This window comes from Lytechinus pictus, chromosome 8 (genome assembly GCF_037042905.1).
Source record: "Lytechinus pictus isolate F3 Inbred chromosome 8, Lp3.0, whole genome shotgun sequence".
NCBI lineage: Eukaryota > Metazoa > Echinodermata > Echinoidea > Temnopleuroida > Toxopneustidae > Lytechinus > Lytechinus pictus.
Window position 1 is genome coordinate 24,271,997 of NC_087252.1, and position 22,360 is coordinate 24,294,356.

Below are 22,360 nucleotides of genomic sequence, written 5' to 3' on the forward strand. Positions count from 1 at the left end.
TGCTCTTAATGCGTGCATCAATATCATATAAATTCAATAAAGTGATATTTTATATATATAAAAAAGAAAATTACGTTCATCTTTTCATTCACTACTAGTATTCAAAGCCCCTCTAAATCTTCCATAAAGTGTTAATAATTGTAAACCATGGGAAAAAATATGCGGGGGCTGGAGGCGAAATGCTAAAAATAGCCCTAGAAACTTTAATAAGGAGCCCCCGAAAATCTCCATTGATTGCAATGTAAAAGCTCCTTGGTAGAGCTCATCCAATGTTGCAGATTCTGGCAAAATTCGCGATAAGTATCCCTCAATAAAAAAAAAAACTGGCCTGATGTAAACTATACTTTCAAGTCCGAATCAATATGTGTAAGAGCCCCTTTAATCTTTTTTTTTCTTCAAACGTTCAAATTATAAATTTGGAATTGTTTCATATGTAACGCCCCCTGCCAAGGTTTTTTTTTCTTTTAAAATGTCCTTTTGATATCAATTATCATGAATTATGAACCAAAAGAAATGTGCCAAAAATTCAATATTCAGATACCCCTTTATCTTAAAATCTTCATCTCTTTTTATCCTCTTTTAAAATCCAGTTTGCCATCAGGGGAAATACCCTTTTTTCATCAATCAAATTCTCTCTTTCTATCTTTTTCACACTATTTCCCTTTCTTTCCAATCTACGCACCAATACCATCTCCTTTATGCCTTTTACCCTCCATCCTCTGTTCAATAGGATACAAGAAATATTCAACGAGTTTGGGGGATTATTGCATGAATCAAAGACGAGAGCAATATTGACCCTAACAAATAGATATCTCTGGTATCCCCATGAAGAAAAATCACCCAATGTAGTCATATCTTTGACAATCACGTTTCATTTGACCATGCAATACAACATAATATTGCCCAGCAAATTTTGTACATAGCATATGGGGAATTTGTCATATTTCAGCGCATTGTGCAAAACCCTGTAATATTACACAGACATATCGTGCAGACCAAAATATCTTTTTTAAAGACCCTATCATGTATTATCACTTACACTTCATAATACATGTAGATGCAAAAAATATACACAAGGCTACATAGGCAATCACAAAGGAATTATATAAAAGATGACTTTTATTTTGTAAATAAGCTTAACCAATTTTTTTGACATCTCGTGACAATATCTCACATTACATCCCTTTTATCAGCACATAAATGACTGCAATTCACAGAGCTTTAGAGCCCAAGATCACCAATTACATAATATTAAATACATCCTGAAACAAGTCAAAATAATCTCTGGGGTGCATGCTCGCACTTGCGTATGGGCAATTCAGTGAAATCATCAACCTTTTTGTAAGTTCGACCCCCATTTAAGTTTTACTTCACTTCATGAACTGACCAAGTCATGGTCATTGAGAACATTACACACTGTCAAAAGAACCAGAAATCAGAGACAGAAAATTTCACAAAGGTCCCAGAAACATGGGGTCGGACGTACATATTTTATGGAATTGCCCATATTTAAATCATGTGTTAGGTGACTACATTCATTCATACATAAACAGTTGTATGAAGCACCTCCCGAGGGTGTTTCACAAAGAATTTCACAAAGATTAAGACTCATGGTTAAAGGTTAATGCACACACGGTGTCTAACACATAACGTCATAGACAACTATGCAATAGTGCGCTTTCAACAAGCATGATCTGACGAGGGAATTCCTGATCTGACCAATGGGATGATGTTATATGCTATATGCAAATGGGAATTCCATTGTGATTTTTATCCCACTTAACTCTTTGTGAAAACACAATTTCTGAAAGGGGTAGATCACTTCTAGAAATGTCACTGAACTCAAATTGACAAGACTCGACTGTATGTACCTCAAAAAAGATAAAACCGACATGCATTTTCAGTCACTTTGACACTCTTTTGAGCCAAAAATTCATTGACCCTCTGAACACAATTTGACTTCAAGAAACTACACATATTTCATAGTCCTTCATGCCTGGGCTGTAATAGCCAAATAAAAGTACCTATCTTTAAGTTACAAGATGAAGAAATAAAATTTTAAAAAATGAACTAAATTAACATTGATTTAACGTCAAAGAATATCAGAACTACATGAAAAAAATACAAATAAACTGTTAAAATTAACTCAGTCCAAATTCATTTCCATCATGATAAAATAATCTTCAAAAAGGTAAGTGAAACAATTATTTTCTTCCTTAACAAATAAGTACTTTTATATTTTTCATTCATCTTTCCTCTTTTTACATTATTGATTTTAAAAAAATTCACAATCTCAAGGACGCCCCGAATATTCATGAATGCCAAAAGTCTTGAAAATTATAACACATAATCGTACAATATAAACATTATTTACAGGAAAGAAAGCATTAAAACAGATAAAAATATTTAACTAGTAATAAATGGTGGCCGGTCACAAACATGATTTGATTATATAGTTCACCCATTTTGGCATCATTAGAACAATTTACATCCTAAAATAACACAAGTCATCAAAACCGTTTGATGATTTGCCAAGTATTTTTCTTGAAGCTATTTTTTTTATGTTTCGGGAAATATTTCATGAAAGTTGCCAGTTCTTGCAAAAATGTCAATATCTGGCAATTACCACAGTAACAGCCAGTCAAGACTTGGGAGAGTTTTAAGATCTAGCAACATGTCGGATGACAAGGAAACCGTCTCCAGGTCAATGTGAGGAAATATTACTTTCTGGAGCAAGACAAAACTGTTGTAAAGCCGTCTACTTTGCAGCAGGGGAAGCTTCCGACAATCCAACATCGATGTAACCCAGCTTGATCAGCTGTAGTCATTTAACAATGTCCAGTGGTGAGTATAAGTCTTTAGTTTTATAAACCTGATGGCCTTTGAAGATGTTGCAACATGGGGGTGAAGACAGAATAGTTTTGATATTCTTCCATGTAGAATCTTCAACACCGTTGGGGTTTGGTAGGGAAGCTATTCAGCTATTTTGGCCATCAAAGTTTGTCTGATTATTTTCATTTTCTTTCTTTTAGTCTCCTCACTTTTTCTTTGGTGGTGCTCTGAAAGACAAAACATACAAGAAAGGGATATTAGATGAAATCAATCATATTTTGTCTATTCATACAGAAAGAGAACATCTTATAAAGCATCAGATGGGCGTTTTATAAAGCTTTAAGGCCCTGCCACATCGTCCCGTGCAAGCCTTGCGGGTAACTATTTTTGCTACCCGTAGGTCGCCCACATTGACAGTATCTTGCAAGTATCTCACACGCAGTTGCCCGCAGAAGCGTACGCAAGCCTAATTTGCACGCAGAAAAGTTTTTAGCATGCTCAAAACTTGGTTGCGGGCGACTTGCAGGAAATCACCCGCAAGGCTTGCACGGAACGATGTGACAGGGCCTTCACTACACACTGCCTGGAACATATTCTCAGGTGCTATGTCAGCTACATAGGGATATATCACTTAGCTCAAGAAAGGTTCACCAGTCATATGCAAATTCAAACAGCTTTATGAAGCTCCCACCTGAGCGGTCAACCTTTATACAAAGTAAGTGATCCAGTAGCACAAAATTCATAATCTTTTAGAAGAAAAGAAAACTTTGTTGTGGTTCTGATATAATTATTCTAAGACCATATTGAAAGTAAATGAACTCAAATATGTAAAAATTTTGCATACATGTTATTAGTTTTCTCTTGAAAATGAATATGTACCAATTTAAATTTGCATGTAAACATGCATTTACAAATCGACTAAGTTTTTAATCTTAGAGCATTTTCTCTTCACAGATACAAGTCAACCCGGTAACTTCATTCCACAGCTTACCTGTATACTCCAACGACGACAGCGTGGTCTCTCTCGTAGGGTTCAAGGGTCAACTGCTCCTGGGGCTTGAGTTTCTCCGCTTGAAGTTTCTTGACCTCTCCAGCAAACACGGCTTCAGGTTGGGCCGTGGAATCGATGCAGTTGGCCTGATGGACGAAAACAAATACAACAGAATCTGTGTAAGTCAAATCCCTAGAGACCATAGAAATCTTATTGACTCAATTCAACGTAATAATAATAATAAATGTGATTTGTAATGCGCCAAATCCACTCTGCAGAGTAAAAGAAAGAGAGAGATCCACTCTTGCAGAAAAGAAATCCACTCTTGCAGTAAAAGAAAGAGAGAGACAAATACAAACATAAATTAAGGATCAATTAAGAATAGGAAGCATTGAACAGATGCGTCTTAAGGTAGCGTTTGAATGTTTCAATGGAAGTGCAGTCACGGATAACCAGGGGAAGATCATTCCAGAGAACAGGGCCGGCGTGAGCAAAAGCCCGAACCCCCATGTTTAACGGATATGGGAATAACTAGGGAACCTGACAGGAGTGTATTTGTTGATTAGATTAATATTGTACTGTGGAGCAGAGCCGTTAATTGCATGTAATACAAGGAGAAGGATTTTAAAGATGATGCGATCGTTGACCTTTAACCAATGTACAGATTTTAGAATGGGCGTGACATGAACATGTTTTTTTGAGAGGGTGACTATGCATGCTGTAAAGTAACATGCTTTGCATATCCAGTACCCTGTCGGGCAAAGAGTTGGGATTGAGCCAAAGCTATGGAAAGCCAACAATCCCAACAGCTGAAATGCGGATGTCTGACCAAATTGTTCTCTATATATTGATGTATATTCACGCATGCGCCAAAGTCTGGACAATTCAATGTCCTCCCTCTTTGTTTACAATGGGGCAATGTGCAAATTTCATGCAGGAAAAAAACATGAAATTACTGGCTTTCCATAGTCGAGGTTGATCGCAATCACAGCTCTCTGAAAGATGGGGGACTGGGCTAATGAATTGCATTGGCCAAGGTGATTATTTGACTCAAGGAAGGTCGACTTAACGCGATCATTTCCCTTTGTTCTAATTTTGGTTCTTCAAAATGGGCTAAACATTAGGCTTATAGTGTAAAAATACCATCCCAAAAGTTTCAAAGTATTATATCTACAGGAACTATTTTGGGCAATTCCATAAAATGATCAACCTTTTTGTACATCCGACCCCCATTTTTGTCACTTCACTTCATAAACTGAATAAGTCATGGTCAATTAGAGAACATGACAGACTGTCAAAAGAACAAGATATCAGAGACAAATGTCAAGGTCCCACATATAGGGGGTCAGAGTACATATTTCATGGAATTGCCCCTTTCAAATTTTGGAGATGTACATCAAAGTTTGAAAATAATTGGGGGTTGGTTTCAATGACTATGTGCATACAGCAATCTTTGCACCACAACACATAAACTCTTCATGAACACAGCATGACCAACCTACAGTGTGTACAAGGTACACTGAATGTACATACAGTGCAGCTAATGATAGTGTGTGCATTGGAGATACAGCAGAAGGCAGTCAACACAGCCAACAGACTTTTTGAATCAAATTGGAGAAAACTGGTCATAAGCTGAACCCATCTTACAGACGGTTCTCAGAATCAGGCTACTTGTATCTAAACTAGAGTTTTTCATCCTATATTGTGGTCTGTTTTAAGGTTTTTGAGGACAAATACAGTCACTCATACACATGTTTCATCTCAGTTTGAGAATTTTTTATATCAGCTGCTCACAAAGTAAAACGATCCCTTTAAGCAGACTCTCTTGTACACAGGAAACATGTATTTCTCGCAACAGTAAGAACACAAATATAAGCTATGCGTCTCATACATCTATCTAGTATTTCTTGAAGGTAAAACACAATACTTTAACTAAAATTTGAGGAAAAAAATTAACTTGATGATAAAGGGCACTAGCGCACCAAGTGGGAATCAAACCCTGATCACCCGAATCCAAAACGCCCGAATTACCGACCCAAACTTTCAAACCTCTGTTACAACAGGGTTCCCAACTTTTCAAGAAAACAAAATTCCCTGATTTTTCCCTGATGAAGTTTAAAAAGTCCCTGATAATTATTTAAACCCATTCCCAGTTTCGCATGTTTTCTAAGTTGTTGCAGTGAATTACATGTATTTCAGTATAAAAACAATAATGTAAAACTAATTAGTACCACCATAACCAGTAATTCAATGGATGTTGTTCTGATATGCAGCAAAATATAACAGAGTCTGACTGACTACAGTGCTTTCAACTTTTGGGCCGATCAAAATTCCCTGATTTTCCCCTCATTTGAGGCATTTTCCCCTGATATGAGGCATTTTTAAAAACAAAATCCCTGATTTTTCCCTGACTGGAAAAAAGAAAAATAATTTCCGACTTTCCTGATGGGCTCGGAACTCTTTAACTACCCCAAGTGAACACTTGCAAAAGCAATTTAGTACAAAAAATTAGAAGGCACTGAAAATCATAATTTTCACTGATTAGTTTGCAATAAAAAACGAACCTTAATTGAGATGACAAAGTGGCCTTCATTCTTGAGGAAGTTATGGGCGTTGATGGCGACTATCCTGGCTTGGTCTGGCTGTGCGACGTCAGCAAATACACAGTCTACCATACCTACAAAATAAAATAAATATGTAAGCATACTGTTAAAGATAATTGAAAAAAGTTGCAGTCAATACTGATTTCCCAAAAAAGTCTGTAAGACCAAGATTAAATTAAATGTCTGAAAAGTCCTTTCCTAAAATGCTCCGCTGACTGACCAACAAATAAAAGATTAACAGTAATCTATCAAATACATATCTTAAAATTTGGCATTGCTTGGAGTCCTTATTTAAGATGAAACTCCAAACTATAACACCATCTAAATAATCATGAAAGTAGCTATCATCTTACAGTGCACTCATTAACCAAGTCATGAAAGACAGTCATAATAATTTTGATGGTCGACCTGCTGGAGGTATGGTGGAAAAAGAATAGATATTCACCGAGTCACCAGATTTTTAATTGATATATACGTACCGACCAACATTCGGTATTTGTGTGGATGTCTCGCGTCTTCAATAATTGGAATGATGTTAGTTCGTTTCTTTGCTACGTTCATGAGATCACGCCCTGATCGATGTGAGAATTCTACTGCATAAACTAACCCCTCCTGAAATGAACAAAGAGTATGTTACAATTAACATCACGACTAACATATTTATTACAATTATACTTTTAAATTATGAGCAGATACAATTTACAACCACCAACATTATAATCATTGTTCTCATCATCATAATCATCATGGTCGTCGTCATCATCATCATCATAATCATCATCACCACCACCACTACCACCATCAACCTCATCTTCATCTTCATCATAATCATCACCACCACTCTCATCATCACCATCATCATCATCACCATCATCATCATCCTCACCAACACAGAAAACATTCATGACCACTACAAACACCACAATCACCACCACCACCGCCAGTCCTCCTTACCGGTCCAACCAGATCTGAGACATGAGACACCGTCGTCCCTGATGCAGCACCGAGGTACAGAACCTTGCTTCCGGGTTTCATGTGTATGTGATCCACGCCACCCAAGATGGCTGCCGCTAGCTTCGATCGAAAAGGGTTCCAGGCTCTGTACTCCAACTTCTTCTCTCCCTCCTATTAAAGGTAAATGAAAGTAGTTGCAGTGAACACCAATTTCATGAAAAAGTCTGTGAAGCCAAGGTTTCATTCTCTTAACATCATCCTAGATCTAGATCGGGTACATACATTCTTTGTGAATTCAAGAAATCTAAGCTGACGATTGGCAACACAGACAAGCTCATGTGGGACAGTGTATTATTATTGCTTGGAATAAGACCCAGCATCTGGCTTGAACGTCTTGTTTATTTTGCCAATTTCTTAACATTTACACAATTTCCTCTAGAGTCCTTAGGCATTATACAGACACTTGGATGGCCACTTTTTTGGATTCTGTACGAACTCATTTAAAATTGTTGCCACAACTATTATTCATAAGTCAGGATAAAAAATTCTAAACAGATTAAAGCAATATGGAGTTGGATGCACAGGAATTTCGAAGGCTATATTCCTAGTGACATAGGCCCCATTTACACATGGTCCGTTTTAATCGAGTCGGCCTCACACGGCGTCAAGCCGCCTAAAAAAAATATGAAAGTGTGTTTACACATAGCAGAAAGGTCGGTTTGATGCCGCCTTGACAAACCCCTATTTACACATACGGTTCGGTGGCCAGCAGCAGGGCTACTTGAAAGCACGCGATACTGAGGTAATACAAAAGAGCTAGATCGATGACGTATCCTATTGTGCAAGCCAATGATCACGTGACTCCCGAAAGCCAACCAAGTCAACTTTGTGTATACACATATGAGTATATGACCAAGGCGGCATGAGGCCGGCCTCATGCTGCCTTCACTCGTACGTGTAAATGGGGTCAATATTATTATAAAAAAAAGAAACACTACTTTAACAAAAATATAATTTTCCTTCTGATTTATCCAGAAGCTCCAAGCATTTTTTTTTACATCATAACCCCAATAATGAAAGTGGGGGGGGGGGGGGGGGGTGTACATACCTCAATACTAATCCTCTTCTCTCCATAGACTGATTCCCCAGGCACCAAGTTCTTGGTGACCAATGCATCCTCCTTGCCTCTGGCAATAAACACACCTGAAACACAGAGAAGTGACTGGTAAAAGGAGTCTACAGCAGAACAATGATCTCTCCACAGCTCACTGTACTTTGAACTGCTTAGGTGGAGATCCATACAAATGAATATCAATACAGCTAATCTCTATGGATAATCCCTTTTAATCCTTGCTTTGTGGTCATTGTCTGATATACACAAGCTTGGGACTACATGTAATCTATGACACTACCATCACAAAGTACAAGGTTTGCATGTGGCATTTGAACTTAGGCAAGAATGAAACTTTTTAGGCAAAGCGTTATCTTCATGATATCTACACAAGAAAATCCATACTTTTTTACAAAATACCTAGATATGAATATAAACAAATTCATGCATTAGTGCATGAGCAAAGGAATGATACATTCAATATTAGAAAGATAAAGATCAAATATTATTTAACATCAATGATTCTGAAGAAACTTTACAAGTCAAGGAGTTTACAACTCACCATCTGCCTAAAAAAATAACACTAAGTTGTAGGTCTTTATACTCTTATTCTAAGAACTGACTTACCAACCAAACATGTGAATCTCTTTGAGGATGTACATAACACGGGTGTTACGGCTCAGACAATAAACAACGTTCTCAACAACTTGACTTCGGATCAAAGTGAAGAAATTGTTTTTGTTCATCATCGCCAATAACAAGGTCCCTTAAAATTCATGGTTCTTTCTTAAAACCTTTCATAATGAAAATATTAGATTCGAGAATGACTAACGTTTTTAAAGGGACCCTACACTCGCGAGAGTAGGTCAAAACTGGAGCTGAAATTGAGAGAAAACACGACAAGATCTAGTGAGTAAAATAATCGCTGCACTAATTGCTGATAAAGTTAAGCAATACTAAATAAATCATTATAATTTTTAAGAAAAAGCTTAAAAACTGCAGGCTAGTTTCATGATATCAGCTACTGGAACCCTAGCCTATAATTTAGGCAGAGGTAGCCGCTATATCTCTGCTGCTACGCTAAAACCGGTGACGCGACATTTGTTCCCGCAACAATTGCTCCTGGCTTTATTTCTTCTAAGATATAGGGTTAGATTTAGTGTCAGGTTTAGGATAGGGTAGTGTTACATTAAGGGTCATTCCATCTGGATTCACCCAGTGGTTGCACCCGACCGTCTCAGAATTCGTTGTAAATTGGTACACATAAAATTCACCATGGCCCACGCACAAAACAAAAAAAATAGTCCAATTGGTCCGTCGGTTCTCGCGCTACGGCCTGCCCTTTTCTCCTTGTTTTGACAAAAATGGGCGTGACCCTCAACTTTCAATGGCCACTGCGTCGTAACGTGTTGACCAATTTTCATGAAACAGGTACCATTTATTAGGAAATTCAGAGAGGAATCCAAAACATGCATCAAATAATGTATTGGAGCGATTTATTTATAAGGTCATGACCTTTGACCTTTACTTTGACCCCCGGACAAATAATTTTTTTACTTGATTTTCGTGTATGTTAATTATTTGTATGATATTGACAAAATATGTTAAAACCAATGATGATATTTTATGTCTTCACCTTTTAAAACTCTTCCAAAGATACCATGAAATTTCACTCTAGTCCCACATACTAATATTCATGTTAGTAAAAGTGTTTACCAGTTACATGATTTCTTCCAATCTTAAGTTACAGTATGCATGCACATGAAAATAAATTAAGCTCATCAGTTAACAAATGAAACATTAAACATTTATGCTCATGAATAGGTATCTGTTTAGGCATTTTGATGTTCAGCAATATATATCATATATATATATATATACTTGTTAGTAAAGTGTTTACTTTTATCATCAAATTGTTGAGTATATGCCTATTTACTAACAAGAATATATATATATATATGACATATATTGCTGAACATCAAATTGCCTAAACAGATACCTATTCATGAGCATAAATGTTTAATGTTTCATTTGTGAACTGATGAGCTTAATTTCTTTTCATGTGCATGCATACTGTAACTTAAGATTGGAAGAAATCATGTAAATGGTTAACACTTTACTAACATGAATATCAGTATGTAGGACTAGAGTGAAATTTCATGGTATCAGAGCTGCCAACATTGGGAAGATAGAATCCAGTAGATTTCGCGGAGGTATGGTTTTGTGAGGGAGCGGCGGAACGTTGTCCCACGGATGGGAGTTTTGGGGAGCAAAAACACATTAAGAAAAAAAAAAACATTTGATTTTTTAAATAATTCATAAAAAACTGGATTCAACAAGAAAATACCTTTAATTGTCCAGAGGGGGAAGGGGCTGCAGTAGTGGTAAACATACATGGTAAATGAGCTTGCCTGGCCCTGCAAAGACTTATAAACTCTTTGTGGCCTGTTTAAAGTCTCTGAGGGATTCCTGTGAAAATTGTCACACAGTCCCATTCCGCTTGAAAATTATCTTTATATTTCGAAAAGTATTTTGTCGTCTTGGTCATGGATGACTCCATCTCCATGATCTCCATGGTCACTGACAATGCGATTGTAGTGTGGATGAATCAGGACAGGGCATGCCTCGCACAGGCACAGCTCAGCCAGCGCCAGGCTAGCTCACTCCCGAAAGAGAAAATGTTCGAATCCGATCAACCCAAGTGAAAGTAGGGGAAAAAATCTCCACTTTGCTTCTGTTCTTCAGGATTGTCAATAAAATTATTCCTGAAAGTAATCCACTTGTTAATCCAATGATTGATCCACAGTTTCAGCTCGAATAAGGCGCACACAAGCTTACGAAAAACGCCTTGCAGTGCTCGTGGACTTCCCTTCTCCTGGCGCGCGCGTGGAGGCCAGGCAGCGCAGGGCTGGCCGCGCCGGGGAGCATCGGGGGAGCATGTGCATGGAGTGCCGCTGAAGTGTTTCCGTCGCACACATTGCAAAACCCGGAAATAAATGACTTGTTAGACTAGTTCACCAGTCGTTCAGTAAAATTATCTTCATTTACATTGGAAATCAATGTACGATTATACAAAAACTGGTAAAAGCTACTGGGTAAAATGAAAATGTGATAAGGAGTTTCCACGTGGGTGTTAGGGAGTTGAACATGCTAGACTCGTAAAACAGTCGTTTGTATGAATTTTACAATTTAACAGCTAAAAATCCTGATTATCCGGGAGATTTTGGCATGGGGTCGGGAGAACGGGAGATTGGATCGCAATCCAGTATTCTCCCGCAGGATCCGGGAGACTTGGAAGCTCTGTGGTATCTTTGGAAGAGTTTTAAAAGGTGAAGAAATAAAATATCATCATTGATTTTAACATATTTTGTCAATATCATACTAATAATTAACATACATGAAAATCAAGTTAAATAATTATTTGTCCGGGGGTCAAACTCAAGGTCAAAGTAAAGGTCAAAGGTCACGACCTTATAAATTGCTCCAATACATTATTTGATGCATGTTTTGGATTCCTCTCTAAATTTCCTAATAAATGGTACCTATTTCATGAAAATTGGTCAACACGTTACGACGCAGTGGCCATTGAAAGTTGAGGGTCACGCCCATTTTTGTCAAAACAAGGAGAAAAGGGCGGGCCGTAGCGCGAGAACCGACGGACCAATTGGACAATTTTTTTTTGTTTTGTGCGTGGGCCATGGTGAATTTTATGTGTACCAATTTACAACGAATTCCGAGAGGGTCGGGTGCAAAATTGCACATTCATTGGGTGAATTGGCATGGAATGACCCTTAAGGGTTTAAGTTAGTCATTCCAATTATGTGTGGAATTTCTAGGAGAGCAATTGTCGCCGGAGCAAACATCATGGGACCCTAAAACTAAGCAATACGTCTGATACAGCAACACTAATAACAAAGGGTGCAAACATCTTGCTCTTCATGTTGTTTTCTCTTGCATTAAATCAGAGTCGCTGAACACTTGTAGCCCAACAGCAAAGATATAGCTAAAGCCTCGACCTAATACAGACTACTAGAACCTCTGAAAGTATTTATGCAAATAATTACACATTTCCAGTTTTATAAAGACAAATTACATTAGGAGAACAAGGAAATAAGAAAATACTTCCAACCCATAGTCCCATACCTTGAAGTCTGTGAGGTTCTATGACGACCCTAGCACCTCCTCGCATCCCACCGCGACCACCTGTAGTAAAAGAAATTCCATGGCCCAGAAATTACTTCCCCTTGCACTAAATGGTATCTTCAATAATTTTGCCAAAAAATATTACCAATAAAATATATTTCAAATCAAATTTTATTCATTTTAAACAGCAAAAAACAACAACATATAACACAGTCATTTTAATGAAATACAACACAAATAATAATGGGAAAAAACATACAACAGAAAATGGAGCATATGGAGGGAGATAACAAAAGCAAAAAATATTATCACCTAAGTTATCCCCTTAATAATCAAAATATAAGCTCATAACAGGCGACCAGGAGTTCAATACAATATTGTTAATAAAATATGCAGATTGAAAAGGTAACTAAACGATAGCAAGGTAATATTCTCCTGATTCATTCATGTAAAATATATATCATGAAATAATAAGTTTGATAAAAAAATCTTCTCTTTTTCATGAAGTTGGACCTCCACAATAGGGAGTTTACGCTTCCACTACGAAATATGCCTTTGGGAGCATTGAGAATGTATTGTCAAGTGCCCTTCATAACGAAACAGTCTTTGTCGAGAGTTATAGTGAATCAGAGCAGCAGATATGTCCATGACTCTCGACAAACAACATATTTGTAATTTTTTGTCAGCTCAGAAACTTTAGACAAAACCGCTGTTCTGGGCCCCATCTTACGAAGAGTAACTCTATGGAAATCCATCAGTGTCATAATTTTTTCTACAGGAAATTTGCACAATGTCCTTTGTAAACAAAGAGAAGCACAGTGAATTTCCAAGAAAACAATGAATGCATGAATATACATCATAGTTAGAAAATATTTTGAACAAACATGCTTTAAAGATGTTGACGTTGCTGGCTTTCCATATTTGTGATTGATCGTATCAATCGCAACTCTTTGTAAGATGGGGTCCTGGTTCACCCATTTTCCTTCATTTGACTGGTATTTTCACTGCATTCGCTGTGTTCTAGAGCCCATCCCCTATGCAGTTGCAAAAACTACCTCCTGACCCAGATTGACCTACCTCTTCCTCCCCTACCCCGCGGGCCACCTCGCCCTCTTGGTCCACCTCGACCACCAAATCCTGAAAAGGTTATTAGAAAAGAAAAGAGAGAAATCGGTTAGGATTTAGAAGTGGATGTAGTGAGTGAACAAGAAACAATGACAATAAGACAAGAGTTTTAAGACACAGCTTTGCGATAAATGACAATTGATTTTTGTGATTGAATGTACATTGTGTCCAATGTAATCAATCAGGAAATTTTGCTCTTTGCTGTTACCATATCCATTGATGTAATATATTTGTTTTAATGCATGAAAATGATAAATGAAAACAAAAATGTTTTTGCCAATTTGAGGAGCGGAAAATCAGATTTCCGGTAACTTTGACCTTCTGAAAGCTGTCTTCTTCTATATAGAATACACGAGTCTACATGTAGATCTGTACTGACCGCAGAGAAACGTTGTTCGTGCTAACAGAGGCCCTGTTACAATCACTATTAAATGTCACAACGATACCTTATGTTACAACAGGTTATTTACATCTTAGATCAACTATTGACAGCACAATCCGAAAGATGTGACATAATGTGACTGGTCTTACTGTTGGCACTCTGTTAGGCTAACAATGTTTCTGTGTGGCCTGTACTGGACGTTAGTAGATGAGTTTAGGTTTTTCCAGGTAATTAACTACTAATGACCAAGCCTTATCCCTGAAGAGTCAACTTCTTTGTGGTGTCTATGCTACCAACACACGTCTCACCAAGATTGGAAGGCGTCATGATAGCACATGCTATTGCAATATCAAGGATGAGACTGTAACCCACCTTATAGGAGAATGCACCCTCTATACGGATGAAAGGAAAAGGTTCCTCACCAACCTTCCTCCCTACCTCCAACATGATCTTGCCATAACTCCTGTGTCACAAGTCGCAGCAGCTGTTACGAATGTTGTACTTCTTGGATTGGACACTAATGGAACTAGTATATCTGCTGCCTCAGCCCCCCAACTTCATTACTACTCTCTTCATTTCTTGCATGAGCTTCATGTTAAACGTTCTCTGTTGGTGAACAACAACTAGACAGTCTGGTGATACACTTTATTCCAATCTCCTCCTGAGCCTTGCTCTTTTGTTTCTATATGTATTTATCAAACCACTTTTTCTGCGTATCCACTGGATCTCGCAGTTCTCCAGGACTGGAGGAAATCAACAGAAGAAGAAGAAGAAGACCAGATCTAGACTACATGTAAGTTCACACCTGGCTCAGGTTATTAACAATATTCTCAACAGGATACTTCAGTTCAAAGTGAAGAAATTGTTTTGTTCATCATTGCCAGGAGAAAAGAACTGTGATGCAGTAAAAAAATAAAAATAAAAACAAATAAAACTACACCCAAAACAGAACAAAGTTGGTTTTCAAAGTGGGTTGAAAATATTCACCTCCTCTGCCGCCACCTCCTCCACCGAATCCCCCTCGTCCTCCACCGAATCCCCCTCGTCCTCCGCCAAAGCCCCCTCGGCCGCGCCCTCCTCGATCTCCTCCACCTCCCCGGAAGCTGCCTCGTGGTGAGAATCCTGTCAAAGTAAAGGTATCAATAGATTAAAGCCAATACGAACCACTATCCTCATATAGCAGCACCACCTCAAGTCATCAACTATTCGAATCTGGCCAAGATTCCTAGCCCACAATGCGACACTCTGGGGGGCGGCTGGCCACTTACATCGAAGAGTGGATACCATGCGCGACCAAAGACACATGTAAAAAGGATGACTTTTTCAAGATAGGGCACGTTAGGTACGTAACGTAATAAGGGTGTCAAAAACATAAAAAAATGAAAAAAGGTTATCTATTTCGCTAGGAAACCTACGTGTTTAGGGTCAAATTTGGGAGGGCCACTCGTCAATGGAAGTGCCTCCCCCGGGGGACTGTGACATTTGCAAGCAATTAGTGGTAGGGAAATGAAGTTGAAGTTTGCCAGTGTAAAACTGATGGGCGCTAATGCAGTTTTGCACCGGCCGACTTCAAAATTCCCCACCAGAAATTGTTCACAAATGTCAAAGCAAGTCCCTCAAACACATTTCAAGTTCAATATTAGGGTGTCTGAAGCCATACTGAAAAGTGTCAGCATAAAACAGGCTGATTTAGGGGAAAATATGGCACATATTTTGGGGGAAGTTCAGGCTACAAGAAAAATGTGATCTGAATTGATTATTAACTTGTGTTTGGCATGTATGGAAAGAGAAAAGGGGCTTCTTTTGACAGTAAGGACAAGTTTATATGATCATTTTAAATAAGGATTTAGAGATAAATTGCAAACCCTTATTTTTGTGTGTGTTGAGATTGCCATTTCTCCATGCGTTTTCTATGGGAAAATGAAATTTCTGTTTTGCACAATTTTTTTCACTTTGTCGCAATTTTTCATTGTGATCTGGTTTCCAAATCTTTATAAAAATCATACCATCAGATAGAGCATAAAAAATCCTATTGGACTCTTTATGGACAAGTTTTTGGCATTAATAATAAATTTATAACAGCTCTCGGAAGCTAAAAATTTGGATTTGTGTGTGTCCATTTCTTAACTACACAGTCTATGGCAGAGAAATGCTGAAAATTGACCTAATTTCTTTCTTCTTTTTTTGCAGCCAATAATTGGATTTTTTTCAAAAATGTTACATTTCTGTCAGTCTGAAGGTAATTTCTCTTCAAATTCACAAAGAAAATGTGATATTTTCTTGAAATAAGAAAAATAATTTTTTTCTCCAGACACCCTATCAATATGCCCACCGCTTTTACAGATGTGGCGACATTATCGTTCAAATTCTCGGTCAAACATCGCTTCGCTCGGCTTTGCGGCAATTTACTGAAGTTAGTGACCAAATCATGTGAACTTCCGCAGGACTTAAGTTAGTGACCAAATCATGCAAACTTGCGCAGGCGAATCTTTTGGTCGCAAACTTCAGTCTATATAAAAATTACGGCAAAGAAAGCGATGTCTGACTTAGACCAAAAGCTTCGGTCTCTGTTTTATCGGTTGTTCCGCTGAACTCCGTTGGCTCCACTCACCAATTACAGAGACCGAAGTTTCTTACTCGATCTGTACAGGGACTCAATGGCCATATGTTTATGTATTAAGTTTGGATAAACCAGGGAAGTAGGAGTTGAGCGACAGCCGAGTCAGTCACTGTTTTTTCCCCTTTTAAGTTTATTTTTCCCATTTTGGTGCATTACAGGCCAAAATGGAATAATAATCTTTATTTTGGCCCAGATCTTTTTATAATATATTTTTATGAAATAAAGATGAGCTCCATCAGGGGGATTTTGCATTGTTTACCTCCTAATGGCGGCTGCACGATCGCAAGCCGTCTGTGTACGAGAAGAAAGTAAAAAAAAATTTAAAATGTTAAAAAACTCCTCGAAACAGACGGCTGCCAGCTATGACTATGTCTGACTGAGAGTGAGAGTGAGAATTCAAAAGATAACGAGATCGGGGCGAAATACAGCCGTTCCCGATTGCGATATTTGGAAAGGCAGTGGGCATTTTGTTTATTGACCTCAAAATATGACTGAGAGACTTGCCATGACATACGGCGTAGGCCTAATTTCTGGTGGGGAAATTAGTTAAAGTTGAACTTGAAGTCGGCCGGTGCGAAACTGCATTAGCACCGCGCCGATTTTGCCCTTTTAAGAAGTAATATGGACTTGTAAATTATACGCAATTCTTATTATGTTCAAGGTGTTGAGGATTATATGATGTATTACTTATGACAAATAAAATAGCTTTCTAAATTATTGTTGTTGTCTTAACTATTTTAGAATTACGGTGCTAACAGAAATTTCAACAGATGGGACTGATGTCAAGCAATATCACTTCACAACATGTTGGCAAATTAACTTATTTTCTGCCTTTCAAAAGTCTACATGAATAAAATTAATTCTACACGAAGCTTTATTGTGCTTCTTCATGAGAAGGAAGAAATAATGATCAGTGATATTTACCTGGTCTGCCCATATTTGTCGTGTTTCTGACTTTCTGTTCGGTTCTCCACACGTGTTCGTCTGAAATCCAAGCAACTTACAACACGCGTGGACGCTGTTGCAATTATAACAGAAGAGGGAGGCAGACTAGTTGAGTTGAGAAAGCGAGCCAGCATCGTGCACACGGGTTGTGTGGTCTAGTTGTCAGAACATGAACTCACGATCGTAAGGTTATGAGTTCAAATCCCCGCTCTGCCATTGTCTCCACTTTTCCCATTCCACAGAGGAGAGACCTTTGAAGGACATTTGAAAGACCAAAAATTGACTAGGTCTTACAGCAGACTCCAAGATCACTGAAATTTGTCATCTCTGTGGAATGCTCAAAGAACTTTGAAAGACTGATGGATATTTCTTGTCTTACTGGTCTTAGACTAGTCCTATAGAGATCTTTCAATGGTCTTTCAGTTTCAGAGATATTTTATGCAACAAGTGATCTTTCAAAATTCTTATCATGGACTTTGCCTGGTCTTTCAATGAACTTGCAATGATCTCTCATGAGTCTTACAGTGATCTCCGCAAAAATCTTGAGAGACTGTCGAAAGAGCATGGAAAGACTTATATGAACTTTGAACGTTCATCGAAAGACCACTGAAGGACTGCTGAAAGACCATCAAAAGACCATTTTCCTGTAAGACCGCCGAAAGACTGTTTTGAACCGTTTTAAAAAGATACGGAGATCATGGAGACCATAAGGACCACTGAAAGATCCATCAGGAATCGTGAAAGACCTCGGAGATCTTTGAAAGTTCACTGAAAGACCTTTGAAAGATCAAGCACTGTTTCATGGTCTTATAGCAGTCTTTCAGAGGTCTTGCTCTCTGTAGAATGGGGGTTAAAAGAGCAATTTCTGTCGTTCTTAAAGGAAAATAAAACCTTTGGAACAAGATAGCTTGTGTGAAAATAGAAAAATCAGCTAGAGAAACAGACCAATGAAAGTTTGAAAAAAAAAATCGGATGAATAATGAGAAAGTTATGAGCATTTGAATATTGCGATCACTAATTCTCTGCATGGAGATCATCCCATTGTCAATGCGACAAAGATGTGTGATGTCGTGATGTCAATTTTGAAAAACTCTCTCAGTACTTTTGTACTGTACAGAAGCGGATCTAGAGGGGGGGTTGGGGGGGGGTTGCAACCCCCCCCAAAAAAAAATCCGGGGACCATTTTTTTAAATCTTATCTTTTTTAGATGCAAGAAAACGTCATTTTCACACACAGATTTTCAAAAATTTTCCCTACTGTGGGAGGGGGGACACCCCCCTCCCCCCTCGCTCGCTCCGCTCGCTTGGACTCGGTCGCTACGCTCCGGCTCGCATACCACCCCAACCCCCCCCCCCTTTATAAAAAGCTGGATCCGCCACTGCTGTATAATATATTTCCTGTATATTTCACTTAAACTGCCTCTTTTATCACATGTATTCTTTCTATAGGAAGGAATGTAATACAAATTTTCAAAGAATACATTATGGATAAAGAGTTTGTATCACCATAAGAAAGAGCAAAAAGATACATTTTGGGGGTATTTTATAGTCCATCAAAGGGAAAGTTGTTCACATGTGACATCACACATCTTTGTCGCATTGCCAATGGGAGGATCTCCATAGCATTAGTGATCGCAATATTGAAATGCTCATAACTTTCTCAGTATTTGTCCGATTTTTCTCAATTTTTCTTTGTTCTTATTCTTTGATTGTTCTGTTTCCACACAAGTTTACATGTTCCAAAGGTCTCATTCCCCTTTAAGGTCAGCCACTGATCCTGACTTACTGAGATGTGAGATATTTCCTATATGTGAAAGAAACCGGAGCTTGGCGTTTGAACCCCCCTTTGAACGGTCCTGCCTCAGGGGCCTATACGGGGAATTATACCATCCGGTTCACTGGCGGATCCAGGAGGCGCACAGCCGACCCGACGTGCCCTCCCCCCTTTTGAGAGGCACAATTAAAATATGTAATGTAAAATTGCCGTTAAAACAGAAGTGTGCCCCCTTTTTTTATACTTGTCAATTTTTTCGTGTTTAATTTTTGGTTGATAACCTTTTATTTATTTATTTAAAAACATTTTTGCTTGTTAATTTTTCCTCGGAAAAATGTGCCCCCTCTTTTGGAAAATTCTGGATACCCATCACCTGATCCGGTTAACGTAACTATGAATAAAGAAAATCCTTTGAGACCTCCACATATTAGTAGGCCTACATGAGGGAAAAAGATGTCAATATATTTATAATACTACTTGGTAAAACAGAATGTATCGAGATCGATATTTAGATGACGCTCAAAATATCAAAATGCAGAAATACCATCATGATATTTCGTTTTACTTCAGATATTGGTTTAAGATATTTTCAGTATTAGATAGTAAATAGAATATTATTTTTGACTAAACAATTGTATAAGATTGCTGAAAACGAAAAAAATCATTGAGGAGTTTTAAGATATTGTACATTTTTATGAATGTAAAATTAGGAAGGAAACAGCAAATTTGATAAATGAAGGTTCTCAGGTGCATGTCAAGTTGTCATTTTTTCAAGCAATTTGCTGGAAATGGCAATTCTTCTCCTGCAAATTGTAAATGTTAAAATTCTTTGGTAATACATATTTGTTTAGAATGACATTATATTCATTCATTTTTTTCGTTACGATTCTTACCAAAATATGTTATGTAATAAAAAAATATATACGAATTTTATAAATTCAGAATAAAACAACAAATCAAATCAAAGTAGAGTTTATTAATGTAATTTTTGGTTTCGACGTGAAAAAAAAGATGCATTATTGTTTGATATGCATAATTAAACAGCATTTATTTCTACAAAAGTTAAATAGTTAAACAAAACTTTTTTTGAATATGTAAAGAAAAAAATTATTCAGTATCATGAAGGTAAGAAATGTAGGCCTTAATTATTTCTAGATTGATCTTACTTCAGTAATAATGATTAATATCAAACAACATTTATTTCAACAAAAGTTAAATAGTAAATCAAATCTTTGTTTGAATGTGTAAAGAAAAGATTATTCAGTACCATTAAGGTAAGAAATATAGGCCTTAATTAGTTCCAGATTGATCTTATTTCATTCTTTATCTATTGATAATAATTATTATTAAACAACATTTATTTCCTCAAAAGTTAAATAGTAAATCAAATCTTTGTTTGAATGTGTAAAGAAAATATTATTCAATATCATGAAGGTAAGAAATATAGGCCTTAATTAGATCTAGATTGATCTTACTTCATTCTTTATTTAATAATAATAATTTATATTAAACAAAATTTATTTCTACAAAAGTTTTGTTTGAATATGTAAAGAAAAGGTTATTCAGCATCATTAAGATAAGAGATATATATAGGCCTTAATTAGTTCTAGATTGATCTTACTTCATTCTTTATTTACTTGAGAGAAATGTGAAGTGTTGTAATTTCACTTGTGTACATGTTATTTTTTTAATCATAAAGCCTTTGGAGGATTCAAAAATATATTAAAACAATTTTGACACATTTCTGGATTTTAGAGGGGGGGGGGGGGGCTAAGCAGGGAGGGGGTGTGAATCGAGGTTATTCTATTATTGTTCCTGTTACTTTTCTGTTTTTGTGTAACCAACTCAACATGATTTTGAACTGTAGCTGGCGCTATACCACTTTCGGAATTAGAGACAGTAAAATCGATAAGGGTTATTCATTTGATATATATTTGATAAATACATTGGCTATTGTAAATATACTATCATACTATAATATTTTATTTATTTGTTACTACGTAAATGAAATTATTATGTTATGATGCAGATTTCAAAACAGTCAAACTCATTAATATAATGTTTCTAACCTGAGATGGCGCTATACACCGTCCGTCTTCCGACCCCCAATATTGTCTGCATTTTTATTCCTCTTTCAAGAAGAAAAAAAAAAATTGAGAGTTCATAATTCTGACTTTGAAGTTCTTATATTGCTTTATTCAAAGATGATATTGACATTTTCTTCATAATGCGAGCTGGAAGCAAGAGCTGAATTTTTCTTTTATTTATGGAAACGGATCATTTTCAGGCAGCTTTCGTCAATGGGGGATGGGCAGAAAAAAAAATTAATCCACATTCCCGATCGGCTGAAAACAGCTGTTTTTTTTTTTTTTTTTTTTTTTTTTTGGGGGGGGGGGGCAGTCTTAATCTCTGAAGTTTGAAGTATATTATAATTCCATGTTTATTATATAAAATAAAAAAAAAGCTTCTCGTAAGACCTACAAACGCGAGCGCGAGCTTAATTTTTTGTTGTTAACATTTCACGTAACGCTTTTACATGAAAATTTAATATTCTAGGTAGTTATTTTGTCATTATGAACAAAATTTTACTAAATGTTTTGTCCGAGTTTGAATCGCGAGCAGAACTTTTTAGTAAACTGACCTGAAAAGGGACCTAATAAGGACTGTTTGCAGTAACTCATGAAGAGGATACATATTTCACTAATTCCCCCAAAAAATGATGCGAGCGAGAAGAGCCTGCTGAAATTTTGTGATATTCCGACCTGAAAACTGGACATTTTAAGCACTTGCTGTAATGGGCAGTGGTATGTAACTAAGCACCTGATGATGCGAGCTCAAAATTTTGATATTCCGACCCTCAAAAATTGACAGTTTAAGCACG

The 22,360-nt window shown here is 37.2% G+C and overlaps 1 protein-coding gene across 1 annotated transcript; it reads right to left on the reverse strand.

The window, feature by feature from the left end:
* Positions 1-1,101: 1,101 nt before the first annotated feature.
* On the reverse strand, positions 1,102-17,794 carry LOC135155115 (rRNA 2'-O-methyltransferase fibrillarin-like). The gene is made up of 10 exons (XM_064103818.1): positions 17,686-17,794; positions 15,129-15,263; positions 13,712-13,771; positions 12,635-12,694; positions 8,489-8,583; positions 7,381-7,551; positions 6,906-7,038; positions 6,388-6,500; positions 3,824-3,969; positions 1,102-3,059 (listed from the first exon to the last, which is right to left on the reverse strand). The coding sequence occupies exons 1-10, from the start codon at positions 17,696-17,698 to the stop codon at positions 3,038-3,040; spliced, it is 948 nt and encodes a 315-aa protein (XP_063959888.1). The 5' UTR covers positions 17,699-17,794; the 3' UTR covers positions 1,102-3,037.
* Between the last annotated feature and the right edge of the window lie 4,566 nt (positions 17,795-22,360).

Bases quoted from the DNA above. Each gene is read 5' to 3' on its own strand.
- LOC135155115 (XM_064103818.1), bottom strand. The intron at 8,584-12,634 runs GTATGGGACTAT...TCTGTGTTTCAG, and splicing joins AGAACCTCACAGACTTCAAG to GTGTGTTTATTGCCAGAGGC. The intron at 7,552-8,488 runs GTATGTACACCC...TACCTTTAATAG, and splicing joins AGAAGAGGATTAGTATTGAG to GAGGGAGAGAAGAAGTTGGA.